The sequence below is a fragment of the Arachis ipaensis genome, chromosome B03 (assembly GCF_000816755.2).
Source record: "Arachis ipaensis cultivar K30076 chromosome B03, Araip1.1, whole genome shotgun sequence".
In the NCBI taxonomy this organism is placed as follows: domain Eukaryota; kingdom Viridiplantae; phylum Streptophyta; class Magnoliopsida; order Fabales; family Fabaceae; genus Arachis; species Arachis ipaensis.
In genome coordinates, this window is record NC_029787.2 from 30,632,729 (window position 1) to 30,647,126 (window position 14,398).

The 14,398-nt window shown below is 33.1% G+C and overlaps 2 protein-coding genes across 7 annotated transcripts; both read right to left on the reverse strand.

The window, feature by feature from the left end:
* Window positions 266–5,922, reverse strand: LOC107630254 (cullin-like protein 3). 6 transcript variants are annotated; one of them, XM_016333353.2, is made up of 8 exons: window positions 5,455–5,916; window positions 3,706–3,911; window positions 3,109–3,234; window positions 2,081–2,948; window positions 1,843–1,991; window positions 1,683–1,748; window positions 597–800; window positions 266–517 (listed from the first exon to the last, which is right to left on the reverse strand). In XM_016333353.2, exons 5-8 carry the CDS (start codon window positions 1,924–1,926, stop codon window positions 428–430), a joined length of 444 nt encoding a protein of 147 aa, XP_016188839.1. In that variant the 5' UTR covers window positions 1,927–1,991; window positions 2,081–2,948; window positions 3,109–3,234; window positions 3,706–3,911; window positions 5,455–5,916; the 3' UTR covers window positions 266–427. The 6 variants fall into 6 exon arrangements, 1 of the variants encoding a protein (XP_016188839.1); XR_001618209.2 differs by lacking the exon at window positions 266–517 and adding an exon at window positions 883–911 and having other exon boundaries at window positions 598–800; window positions 1,683–1,991; window positions 5,455–5,922; XR_002359122.1 differs by lacking the exon at window positions 266–517 and having other exon boundaries at window positions 751–800; window positions 1,683–1,991; window positions 3,706–3,772; window positions 3,851–3,911; window positions 5,455–5,920.
* LOC107632925 (protein FAR1-RELATED SEQUENCE 5-like) lies at window positions 9,567–10,400 on the reverse strand. Its single transcript, XM_016336567.1, has one exon. The coding sequence runs from the start codon at window positions 10,398–10,400 to the stop codon at window positions 9,567–9,569; it is 834 nt and encodes a 277-aa protein (XP_016192053.1).

Below are 14,398 nucleotides of genomic sequence, written 5' to 3' on the forward strand. Positions count from 1 at the left end.
ATTGGGTACAATACTAATATATAGTTAGGTTGGGTTGAATTTTATTTTGGGGAATACTCACATCCCCCACATTTTTGTAACTGGAGACCGATTCGCAATGACACTCAACATCTTAAAACAGAAAACTAGCAACATGGGAACTTTGCTCCATGAGTATTAAAACTTAGCTGTTATTTGTCAGTTACAAAGTTATCATCCAAAGGTATATCCCAAATTTATTCAAGTATATATGATAACATGTTAATTCACAAACAACAGAATCTAATTAAAATAACATTAATATTTAATTTAATCATCAAAATAAGGTTTAACTGGCACAGTACCCTAGTTTTACATCATTATCATGCAGTATGTGATTGTAGATGCAGTTGATGAACCAAAAGATATAACAGTTAACATCAGGTAAATCCATGTAATCAAGAATAAGTCAAAAGATGACCTTATACAATTTTTGCCAAGTGCTAGAGTGCAAATAATGAGATACTCTATTCTTCTCCTTTCTCAAGCATTCCAGAGCCTACACACACACACACACTAATTAGAGCTGGTCAACCAATAGAACACAAAATCTAGAGGCAAATTCTTGATGCACTTGCCTTCGACAGATATTCTTGAAAGGAGTCAACCTTAATCCATATTGTGCCCTTGCTTTTGTAGTAATTGGTTGTATCATCTAGCATTTGTATCTCAAAATCCTGCTCGTAATGATCCAACTTCCCGAGACCAACCTCAACAAATATATCTACAATGTTTTTCAATAGGAATCTGTCAATCTGTCCACCCTCTCGTTCTTTGTTAATCTGTCGCAAAAGCAAAAGAAATACTGCTTATTCCAACCGTCATTGGCACCGCAAGAGTATAAAAAAGGATGATCTTTCTTACAAGTGTGATCACTGCTTCCCTAGCATCAGCTTTTACCATCATATAAACATGTAATTAATAAAAATGAGCATGTCAATAAATCAAACAATGTCATAAAGACATTATCAGTGTCAAATAAGTCATGAAGACATTGACACTAACCCCATCCTGGAAACAAGATATCCCAACTTCATTGAATCCAGGGGGATCTGGATAGGAGATACAAATGACACAACCAAAGTTACCTGGATATAAAGTAATGACACAACTTTTGGCAGAAGGGAACACAGGGTCAGTCTCAGCAGAAACTTGGGATGTTAATTACTGGTACTCAATAACAAAAGTTAATGGTAGGCCAACTCTGATAAATATTTTCCCCTGATTGGAAATTTGTTCCTCAGGACTTAAATTAGAATTTTCCTTCTAAATGAAAAGAACTTGTTTATTAATATTTTCGGTAATTTTCAGTTGATCTACCAATCTGATATTTAATACATTACCAGTGTTATTGACAGTATATTTGTGAATCTAGTAGCTTCAAATAAATTCTGATAAAGCTTTATGCGGGTGAAAGCATGAATACCTTACGATATGAATGTAAAAGTGTTCTTTCGAGTTTCGTGTCGAGTTTTTTCAAAGGCTATGCACTGAGGAAAAAAAAGAATATTCCTAACATGTCAATTTGCACATTTCAATTTACATGTAAAAATACCTTAGTAAATGCCTATGTAAGACAACATGCCATCATTTACATGTCAATTTGCACATTTCAACAGTGAAAACCGAAAAATTAAAATTCTAAGAAACATAACAGAACTTACAGAAGTTGATTGATCATGTTCAAACAGTTCCAAGGCTATTTCATAGAGCTGCATGTTTAAGAAGGACTGCCACCAGGGAAACACGGAAAGAACAATTAAGATAGTAAAACTGTATGTATAAAAAGACCACAAACATTGTGTTTGTGCCCTTTAAGCAAACCTCATCAAGTTTCCTCTGCAAATTATCAAGCAATCGTTTCATTTTGTCTGCATTTTCTGTTAGTAATGCCTTCCTTTTCTCCATCCAAGAACTGATTACTGTAGGCTTGAATTTGTTAGCCAAAGGCCCAAGAAGTGTTTCAGGATCATCTAGACATATCAAATTTATAGCACTGCATTTGAATACAGAACAACTTGTATAGGAAGAAAGGAAAGATTTGAAGTCAGAATGAACAGACCTTGTTCTTCAAACTCGGGAACCAGGGTAGTAATTTTCTGCACGATCCATTCTTCTGTGGGACTACTAATGATTTAGTGGGCAGAGCAACTGTTACCTTCTCGTGACAAGCACGGCAGAAGATGACCACGACGAGGGACAGCGGGAAAAGACCGACTGAGCAAGATGAGTGGTTATAGGCCGCAACGACTCCAAAACTACTGCGATGAAGCTCGAGACTCGAGATTGAGGTGTGGGCATGGAGTAGGACGAATAGACAAATATCTCTGGCATGACTGACGGTGACAATCAGAAGCCCAGCGGCGGCGATCGCGGTGGAGGAAACTAGGGTTTCCCTCCAAGGAGATGCTTGTGCTTCTCTGAGCAACTGAAGGGCTTACTTGGCTCGCTCCAGCGCCGGTTCATCTTCAAACCTTTCTTACATGTTTTTACCCGTGAATTAGAGAATCACTTACAACAACATTTTAAACCGTAACTTGTTGGTATTTGTGTGAAACCTAAACAGCAAAACAAAACCCAACAAAAAAGAATAATACTTGAAGCAATAAGCAAAAAGAAAATAACTCTATCGTTTGTAAACTGAAGCCCATTAGTGTTAACTCCACTTTAGAATTCATTACTCATAATAGAAACAGCATGCATATGGAGGAAGAACAAGAAGAAATAAGTTGACTTTTCCTACTACCAGGTGCCTGACGTGCAGTAAATTCCATGCCGATCCACTTATCCGAGAGCCACTTCTCCAATCTCTGTTTCTTCCTGCGGCGGCACGTTCTTGAAGATATTGGTTCTTCCCCATCGTGCTTCCTCCATATATGGCTCGCCCCTGCTTTTCTGGATTTCCAAAATCTTCCACCATATAAGAGTTCCTGCTCAAAAATATTAGAATAGAAAGTCATTAATTTAAGAGTTGTAATTATCAAAAGCTAATTTAAGATTTAAAGGTCATTACATACACTGGCCAAAACATATTAGAAACTTATTTATCAAAAAACAAGTTGTAATTAGCAATAGAGTTGGAATACATACCCAAGATCATGCTATGCTGTGAAGGAACATCTACAATTCATTCCAGATTTTGCCATGGATAAAACCAAAAAAGAATCCAATTGAAAGAATGCTCCATCCAAAGTTCTTTTCCTTTTTCATCATAAACTTGTCAAATAAAGAATAAAATGACATTATACTTCAATTTATATGGATTTACATGTAGACTCCACAAATTAAAAAATTAAAACAATAAACCACTAGTTTGAACCATGAAGGCCAAGTACGGCATGAGTATGAAAATTCACAAGAACATTTTTAAGAAATTCACAATATAGTTTCAAAAGGCTAAGTATGCAAATTAATTAGAAAAATACCAGCATTGAACCATGTATGTTTTCATGCACAATTTATTGATTCTTTTTTAGTTCGGTGTAGGAGTCTACTCGATTTCAACTAATTTGATTTGAGCTACAACTTGCTATGAGATAAATCTCTTCCAAACCTATTTTTCCACTTTTTATTTTTCCATCAATAAGACCTAAGAATTATTCATACAAAAAAAAATGACAAAGCAATTTCCTGATTCATATGCATTAGTATACTTGTTTTTTCATGTCAAAATTGAACAAATGGTACCTTCCAATATACAGAGTATCACCAACGAACACAACTCCCATGGCAGTAGCAATAACAAATGAGTGGCCTGAATTTTGCTACATACACTATTAAAGGCATTAAAATTAAAAATAAAAAAATAAGAACAAAATTCTTCACCGATTACCTTGCTTGAAAGATATCAAGTTTGGAATCATAGCTAAATAAGACATGCAAATTATCGATCCCTGCGAGAAAAAAATGCATATCATTAGATCAAACCCTTTACCATTAGCCAAAAGCTATATACGTAGCCTGATTATTAGGATGAAAGACCCTTCTCTGATTCATGAAGAACATAACACTGCTCTAGTTCAATATTCCAAACCACACTATTTTATTAGTTGAATGGTAAAAATACACATCAAAACATGGTTAAAGAACTATAACAATCTAATTAACATAGCATATACCAAAGAAAACAACGATTATTTTCCTTGATTGATAAATCCAAAGCCGTGAACAGCAACAGCGAACAGCGATCAACGAAGTAATGAACATCAAGTGAAAGCAAACAATAGCAGTGATACAAATGGAGAAGTGAATAGCGACCATAATTGAAGGAAGAGACAACCAAAATCACTAACTTGAAGAGCAATTGGAGAACAGAGCCACTGTGAAAATGTTATAGAGGCATATCAATTTAGAATCCAAAACAACAATAATACACAAGCAAACATGCAATTTAGAATCTAAAGTGTTATAGAGTCATATCACTGAACACTTGGCGTGCATGAATTTATTAAACAATAATTATCACAATCCAAGCAAATCAAATGCACGAATTCTTTAATTTTAAGCACATCAAACCAAAATCAATCAAGAATTATTTACAAATCATCAATAATACCAAACTCAAGAACTAAAAAAACATATTCAAAGTTCACTAACACTTTACAAAGCATGCCTATTAATGGAAAGGATAAGACAAATCCTGAAAAAATCAATCCACAAGCTATGAGGCCAAAGTAACTCATTAAGTCCTTAACTTATACAATATTAAAGGCATTAATATTAAAAAAAAAAGAACACAAGCTAATAAGAAAAAGTAAAAAAACCCAATATGAGTAACTAAGAGAGAATTAGGGAATATTCAAATAAAGTTTGCCCAAGTTAATTCTTTGGTTGACATGTATGCTAAATGTGACAAATTCGGGGAAGCAAATAGGATTTTTGCAAATTTGGCTCTTCAAAGTTCAGTTCCTTGGACAGCCTTGATCTTGGATAATGTTCATAAGGGACACCTTGAAGAAGGTATAAAGCTATTCATTGAGATGCAAAGAGATGAAAAGACTGCAGATGCAGCTACCTATGCCAGTATCTTAAAAGCCTCTGCAAATTTAGCCTCACAGGCTCTGGGAAAGCAGTTACACTCGCACATAATCATATCAGGGCACATATTGTGTATTTAATCAGATCAGGGCACATATTGTGAATTAGGGAGTATACATATCAAATGTACAAATTCTTCAATTTTGAGTACAACAGTCCAAAATCAATCAAGAATTATCATCCAAATCATCAACAATACCAAACTCAAGAACTAAAACAACATGTTCAAAGTTCACTAACTAAAGTTAATTCTAATTTGAAAATCCTAATTCAAACTAAGCTAAACCTAAAAATTCAGATTCAATTAAATGCAAACTAAATCCGAACAACAAAATCAAAATTTAACATAGAAACATAGAAACTTCATCAACTACAAGATCAGAAAAAAGAAAATGAAACCTGGTGTGAATTGACAAAATGAGTTATAGGGAGAGGGAGATGCTAGTTGAACTCAGAATTGGAGCAGCTAGCAGTTGCAATGAGCAGAGGGGATGAATGCGGTAGCGCGATAGAAGTTGCCAGAATGACGCTGGCAGTGGCTGTGCAAGGAGGGTTGACGCAGAGGAAGCAGTGGAAGTTAACGAGGGGTGTGGTGGGTCGTGGCTCAGTGGTCAAGGATAAATAAAGACAAAGGAAGAAGGTCGGAAGTGTGGCAACAGGCGAACAACAAGCAAGAGCAGCAGCAGCCAACGAACAGAGTTTCTGACGAGAAGATGGGTTTAGAGAAGGATAGACGATGGATTTAGGGAACAAAAGCTCAGCAAAACAGAGATTCTGGTGAGAAGCATAAACAATGGATTTAGGGAAGGATTGAGAAGAATGTTTTGGTTTGGGCGGGTTTAGGTTTTCATTTTGCGCCAAATTTTGGAAAAAATTGAAAGGAACGGCTATTTTCCCAAGATTAAAAATTTTTTAAAGGGATTTATAAAATTCCTGTAGACTAAAAATAGAAAATTATGTAAACTGAATTTCGAAAAATGAAAAGGAAAAAAGGACTTCTCTTATCAATATTGCAGTATTTTATAAAAAGTCATGTTAAATAATAGCGGTAAAATAAAATATTTTTTATAATGTACAATGATTTTAAATTGAATGGAACACTACTCAAGTCTAGTGTACTGACCTGCTTAAATATTATATTAGCGGTTTAATATATTTAGTAGCTTTTTAAAAGATTAATTTTTCTAATTTTAATTTTAATCTTATAAATTGGATATAATAATTTAAACATTAAAAATAAAAAACGTTCAAAAAAATGTATAAAAGTTTTTTAATTTATATTGTATAAAATTTATAAATTTAAATTAAATAAGATTAATATTCCTTCACCATGTTAAACAATATTCTTTCTCTTACTATATACTAATCTCTATACACATACCTATTATTGACTATTAAATTATATTGGCCTTCTTTCTTATTTTTTTTTTCTTCTCCTGCTACATTCTCTTCACTCAATCGTTATGAATTATCATCACGTATTATCATCGCAACTTTTACCCTTGTCTATCACTATAATCTACAACCACCTATGATGTTAACTTTTATGAGTTGTTGAAGGTTAGCTGGAAAAATTAAGACACAAAGCATTTATAATTTTTGGCCAAATTATCAAAATTTGATGTCAGTAATCCTATAAAACAATATCAAAATTTATTATTTCGAACTAAGTTAATAAAAAATAGCACATAAATGCAAGTTTTTTAACTAAAAAATTATATATTTAAGTCGCAATGTAATATAGTACATTGAGACAAAATGCAGCCATTGCAATTCCATGTGTGGCTGCTACTATATACAATTAACATTTATTTCAATATACACATTAATTAAATTATACTTTATTGCTTGGTTTTACATTTTTAGAAAAAATGATATCATATCTTCAGAATAAGATTGATTTTCATAATCGAATGTGAATCTTCTTATTAGCATGATCGTCATTTGATTACTATCCAGAAACAACAGTTACTTTAAGTTCAGAATATTATTAGATAGCTATATAATAAGTATCTTTTAAATTATGTAATGCATAAAAGTTATATCTTTGGATTTATCTTGAAAGCTAAAAATTAAAGTTAAATGATATTAGCTCTTTTATTAAGCACAGAAATAAACATCAAATGACTCAACAATAGGTTCGATTAGAGCAACAAAATATCCTATAATAAAAGAATCACTTAAGCTAAAAAATGCATAACAAAATATGATGTGTCTCGACAAATATAAAATGCGATAGAAAAAAAAAACTATATATCCTTTTGCAGTCGTGACTGTTTTTGTAGTATATCTTTCATATATGCATGTGTCTTATCCATAACTTTTGAGTTCTTCATATTGAATTCTTTGCTAACCAAGTCGATTGCTAGCCTCATCCTATCACTGTCATAGACCTAATAATTTTAAAAAGTACGAAGCAATTAGAATTATATATATATATATATATATACACTTAGATACATATTACATTTTTTCCTAATAATAATAATAAATAATTTAGAAAATGAATAAAGTTAGTTACCGTGATGCCAAAATCATCAGTCCACCCGCACTCTTTCATCCATTGAGCAACCCAGATACCGCAGTCATTACTGTTTAGTTAAATGTGTGATTGTACTACTTCATCAGTTTAACCGAACACATGATTCGTACATAACAAACTCAATAGACATGACGGTAAAAAAAATTTAAACTAATATTACTTACGAGCCTTTCCTTTGTTGTGGCAGGTCAGACGGTTCCACGATACGAAATTTAGAAATCCGAGGTACAGTGATTTCACTAGAATTGTAGAAAGATTTGTGTTCTAACATTCATTCGATGAATATAGCCTGTGTGACATAAAATATAGTTGGATACTGTGTAGTGCAAGCAATGTAACGGGTTAATTTTTATTACTTGTCTAAAATGGATAGATTATAAAAAATTTAAAAATTATTAATTCGATATTAGTGTTAACAAATGAACCTTAATTTCAAATTAAACAAACTACTAAATCACTTACAAACCGAATGTAGCAATGATCTTAAAATACAAATTCAAATCGTAATTTCAAACGATGTCGTGTTTTTTTCGTTATATACAAAACATTCAAAATTAATAGAGAATAAAAGTTGAAGAACTAATTTTACTTTTAACAAAATCAAACTGGACCACTTACCATGGTTTCAACTGATAATAGCCTACCATAGTTTCTGTCTGGTATTTTACAAGAATCAAGCACAAAGATCTTTTCTTTTTTCATGTCTTCGATCATCAGGAACCAATGCTCATTGAGGTCGTTGATGGGGACAAAAATCTACTTATTTACAAAATAAGGAGGATTGTAAATCTATGATATTAAGATAAACATACAATTTGGATTAAATAAATCATATATTATTTACTAAAAATTAAAGGACTTACCCTTGACAAATACTCAATCTTGTACATGTAGTTATCTGCATATTGTTCCCTTAGTTGATTGGGTGGTCTGGACCATGTAAGTGCTAGTTGTTGATTATATTGTCATAAAAAATAATACATCAAATTATTCATATGCTGCTTGAAACTTAATCCAAACAAAATATCAAATACATATTTTTTTGGGGTATTTTTGTACTGAAACTTACCGAAAAGGTTGTTGGCAAAGATCATACAGATGGCAATTTGTTAAGATTTTATACTCTTGTGTGAGAATGCAAGTAAGGGAATCTATAACCTACAAACAAATACATTTGTATACTTTTAATTTTACGATACATAACATTAACATTTTGTACTTTTTTAATGTTAAATAATAAAAAATAGATATTTACATCTTGGATGACTTGTTCTCCTGGAATTAACGTGGCTAAACTTTCTCTATTTGCATATGCGGTACGAGTTGACACCAGTACTTCATCCCTTTACGAATACACATGCAAATATTTAGTTCAGGAAATTGTTGTTACGAAAGTATAAATTAGACTTGCATCAAATCGAATAGTGTTATAAGGATTTACCGATTAACTTGAAACTTTAAATCCGGGCAAAAAATATAAGCGGCACAAGCAAGTTCATCCGTCGTTAGAATCATGTCCTCCGGTGGTCTAAAACTAATGGGCATCCACTGCAAACACGAAGCCATCATCATGTGTAATTAAACAATAAAATTAAAAATAGTAATACTAAACAGAGTCATCAGAATACAAATTCATGTTTTTATACACATACCTGTGAAATTTTTGGGCCACATGAACGCCGCGGCATCACAAATGATGAGGTACCCTTTTTACCAATATATATTCCCGTATTTGAATTCCAATCTAATTCAGATGATCTTCGTGGGGAGACATTTGGTTTGAAGAGCTCCTTGAGAGTAACGTCGTTTGTGTGGTTATCAGAATTGTTGCTAGGGGAGAATTTGTGTCGGGTGGGTTGTACAACTGTTTTTTGACATTCTTGGGATCGAATGAATTTGCTCATTATTTTATCTATGTTAACTTTATTATTAGTTTTTGAATTATTAATATTCGTCGTATTATTAATAGCTAAATTTTCTCTGCAACTCTTTCATTGTTCCTGTAATGGCTAACAACGATCTCCATGTTATTGATGAATTCAAGAAGGGTATCTTTCTTTCTCACATATGTTTTTATTAGAGAGTTAATCCCTTCACACTGGGATGTTGTCCTGATTTGCACAAAAAATTGGCCCCTCAAATATGCAAGAGCCCATAAATTCCTCAACTCATAAGTTTGGTCGACCCAAGAGTTGCTTGATAAGTTATACCTCGCCACCATGTCTCCCCACATGACTTGAAACTCTTCAACACTCACATTAGCATAAATCAATTTCTTGAAGTCATTCAGAAATCCACTGTTCTTAACTTTCTCGCATGCATTCCTATGTAAGTGCCATGCACATAGTTGATGTGTTGCACAAGGAAAAACCTTTTTAATGGCTTCTCTCATTGAAAGATCTCCGTCGGTGACAACTGCCGTAGGGTGTTTACTCCCCATTGTTTCCAAAAAAGTTTCCAAGAGCCACTTGTATGAACAAATATCCTCATTAACAAGAAGACAACATCCAAATATGACGGTCTGCCCATGATGATTGCTACCAGAAAATATCACAAGTGGTTTATTGTAGACGTTCCTATTGTAAGTCGAATCAAATGTCAAGACATCCCCAAAGCACTCATAATCAATACAGCTAGTCTCATCAGCCCAGAACAAATTTTCTAATCGATTCTCATTACTTAATGTGTACTTTCCAAAGAAATAAGAATCGTTCCCAGCTTTACCTCTCAGGTAGCTTATTGCAGCATTTGCATCACCACCCTTCACCTTTTCCTTCCTATGTTGAGTAATGAGGTTGTACATATCTTTTTTGTTGAATGACAAGTTTGCATATCCACCTTTTTGAGCAGCCAAGTATCCCAAGATGTGACAGGTCCTGATGCCTATGTTGTGCAAATTCTTCGCCTAAGCTTTATCTGAGACACTGAATGTGCGATACTCAGGCATCATGCTAACGTCCAGCGGATCAACTAATCCATGAGAGTGCTCTTCGTAGAACGAAACAACCTTCCATTTCTGAATTTTTCTATCTAGTCTTGCACGAATTCTCACCCCGCAACAACTTTGAGTTAGGGGTCGGTGGTCCCTGATTCTTTCGTCCTTTTCATTTGTCATGGTCTACACAAAGTAGAAATGACATTCTCACCAAAGATAAATTGAATGAAATGTATGTAGCAATGAAAATATGTGGTAGTAATACTTGCACCTGACGAGAACAATGTCACGCACGTTATGTTTATAGAAACAATATAGATAATAAATATCAGAAATTGATCCAAACGAGGTGTATAAAGGAAGACAAAACTGAGTTGGATGCAATTTAATCTAATGTTCAGGAATCATGAGGGCATGCACAAGAAAAAGCATTCAGCTTCTTTTTATTTCTGGATGGCTACTACCCTTTTTTATTTGCTTCATAATCATTCAATAGATATACATAATTAATATCATACAATTTGTTAAGGCCTTCTCTACTTCATGACTTCTATCTCACTTCTTTCGAAGGAAACAAGCAAAGTGAAAATTAGTTTAGAAAGTAAGCAGCACAATTAAATAAAATAGAAATAATTCAGATTAAGCAAATACTTTTAGGAGATTATACACCAAAGCTAAAGTAGTAAGCATCCTCTTCCATATGAAGGTGAAAGTGAAAGGGGCATTCTGTGTAACAGAAGACCACCAGCAAACAGGGATATTGCAAGAAGATAAATTAAAAAAATAAAATACAACACCAACAACAACACAACATCAGCAACCATAACAAGATGAAAGGTTAAGAAAAATAAGACAACAACATCCAAGGTGTTTTTGATCGAAATTAAAGCTACTCTTGTTCTAATTACCTATTTTAATTCCAATTAACTCAGGTCAGAACAAAATTAAAAGGCATAAAGCAAAGAAAAATATCTAACAAAAACCTAATTGCAGAAGTAATAATTATTTTAATGTGTAGTTTATATTAGTGGCTAATTTTAGTATATGTCTACTGTGGTTAAATTGAGATATAGTGATAAATTACATAAGAAAAATATATAAATGTAAATAATCAATGAGGATAAAATAAAAATAAATGGGCAGTATGATTTCTTCAATCTGGTAGAAATCACTTTCTCATTTACCAAACTAACTTATATTCAATAAGGACAAAATGCCACCGTTACATTCATTTTTCAAAAGTTCTGTTTGGGTGTATAAAGATGGCAAGACCCAAATTTGATGAAACTTTTGAATGGAGGAAAGGATCTAGACATCCACCCTGATTCTCTACTGTTCCACACTAAAATTGTATTTAGAATGACATTGGACAATCCACCATTCTACCTACACAATCATATACCTTCAATTGATAACTGAATGCACCCGGGGAAACATTGAAATTATCAATTCAAGTCCTGTATTTGTTGAGATCCTCGTTCTAAATAGATAAGCAAATTTCCATAACTAATGAGCCTAGTCATTAGTCTTATAAAGCTATATATTTTGAAGGGCAAGCTATATATTTTCCCATATAGGAGACATAATATCATCTGATATAAATAATATATGAATTGACAAAATAGAGAAAAATCCTTGTGGCAAAACATACTCGTTATTTTATTAACCAAATTTAATCAAGTTGGTCTAGTAGCTTATTAATACAATAGAAACCATTAAAAAAAAAATTGTAAATCTGATATAAAGAGAAAAGCACATCCACTTTAACTACTCAAGTGATCAATGATAAAAAACTAAATGAACAGAGACATGGAACCAAAAACTACTAATAGTTATAAACAAATTAAACATAATCTAGCATGACAAATAAAGAAATACCATCTTGAATATTACCTATTCTGTGGAAAAGTCACACTAATTTTTTTCTAAACGAAAAGTTAAATTCTCATTCAAAAAGAAAAAGGGTCAACTTTGGGTTTGAGTCTCTATACCTTTAAATAACATACATAACACATTTTTATAATCTCATATTTCCAATCAGGCTCGTCCATATCCAGATCCAAATATATATATATAAAACAAAATCATTACATATTTATACTTTTAGTATACATAGCCATATGCAAATAAACTGCATAATCCACATCCATGCAAGTTTTTTTTTTCAATCTTACCCATCTCTGCATCAGATTAGAGTAATTATTTGAGTAAACAAATGACACCTTCACTTATCTACATGATTATATCCTTTCCTTTGAATTTAAAATACTAATAAAAATATATAATGATTCCCAGAAGAACACAAGCAAACAGAGGAGATCATCCCAAGTCCTTGGCATATAATTACTATAAGTGGATTATATTAATTTCACTGTTTCGAAGTCAAATTCTATCTACTTGGGCAGGGTCCTAATTCAACAAAGCAACCGTTACTTACCTACTTTTATTTTTTCTATTCAGCCACTCCCTGACAAATGCTCTCCATAATCCCATCTTTAAATATTTGGTACACCACGCTTACTCTTTCTATCACTAATTAATTGCAAGAAGATAAATTAAAAAAAACAAAACAAAACACCAACAACAACACAACATCAGCAACTATAACAAGATGAAAGGTTCGGAAAAATAACACAACAACATCCAAGGTGTTTCTGATCAAAATTAAAGCTACTCTTCTTCCAATTACCTACTTCAATTCCAATTAACTCAATTCAGAACAAAATTAGAGGACATAAAGCAAAGAATGAACAACACAAAACTCAGGCTAGAAAACATAAATAAATACTACAAAATGATTCCAAGTCACAGCAAACAAAATTCAAAATCCAGCTAACAAAAATTATAAGCAAAATTAAGTAATTAACCAAAACAAATTATTCCTATTTCCTAATCACAGAAGATAACATATTCAGAACCAAAAATCATGAACAACTTTAAAATTTCAGAATCAGTAATCACAAGAATCAACAGCGTAAAACTCAGGCTAGAATACACAAATAAATGAATACAACACAATGAAGAAAAAGAGAAAACCTACCTGAAGCGCGAACAGAACGAACGGAGATGTAAGCGGCGAGGGAAGGTTCCAGCTAATGGATGAAGACAAAACGAACAGAGATGTCAGGCGGCGAGGGAAGCACGAAGAAGTTCTTGACAGTGACAGTTACGGTGACGGTGACGGAGGCACGGTGAACATAGAGAGAGCGCTCTCGAACAGAGGAGACGACTTCAAGCTCCTGTGACGGCCCCAAGCTTCCACACGCGATTCCTGTACATGCGACGGGGCTGCGGGGTTGAGGTGGCTGCGGTGGTTGGCGTGGCTGCGGGCTGCGGGTGGCGGGGCTAGGTCAATGGGTGGGTAGAGCTTGATTTGCATTTTTCTTTCAATTTCACACAGGAATGGGGCTGAGGTGCATCGAGTTTATGCAAAATGATAAAAAAAATATAACTTTACTTTTTTAATGTTTACAGAAATTATATATTCATTCCTCTTATAAAAATATTTAATTACAAAATTGTCCTACTTTAGTTAAGATATTAACTCTTATTGGGTTAAATTAATTCAAACTAAAACTAAACATCCATAATAATTAGCATTAAATCATATCCAGATTCAACATGTATAGCATTTAGTTCGGTCACTACAAGTAACTACATAATCCCATAATACATCGCTAACCAATAATAAACTGTTATTTAGAATATCCAATAATTATGTGCATTTATTTCATCCAAGCCTATATAAATTAGACTTCAGTTCCCTCCTTTGTTCTTTCCTAGCATAAACAATTCGATGGAGTCCTCAATAAATCTATGTTCTACACCATTCAAATAAGAGACAACAGAGTATCAATTTAAGACGT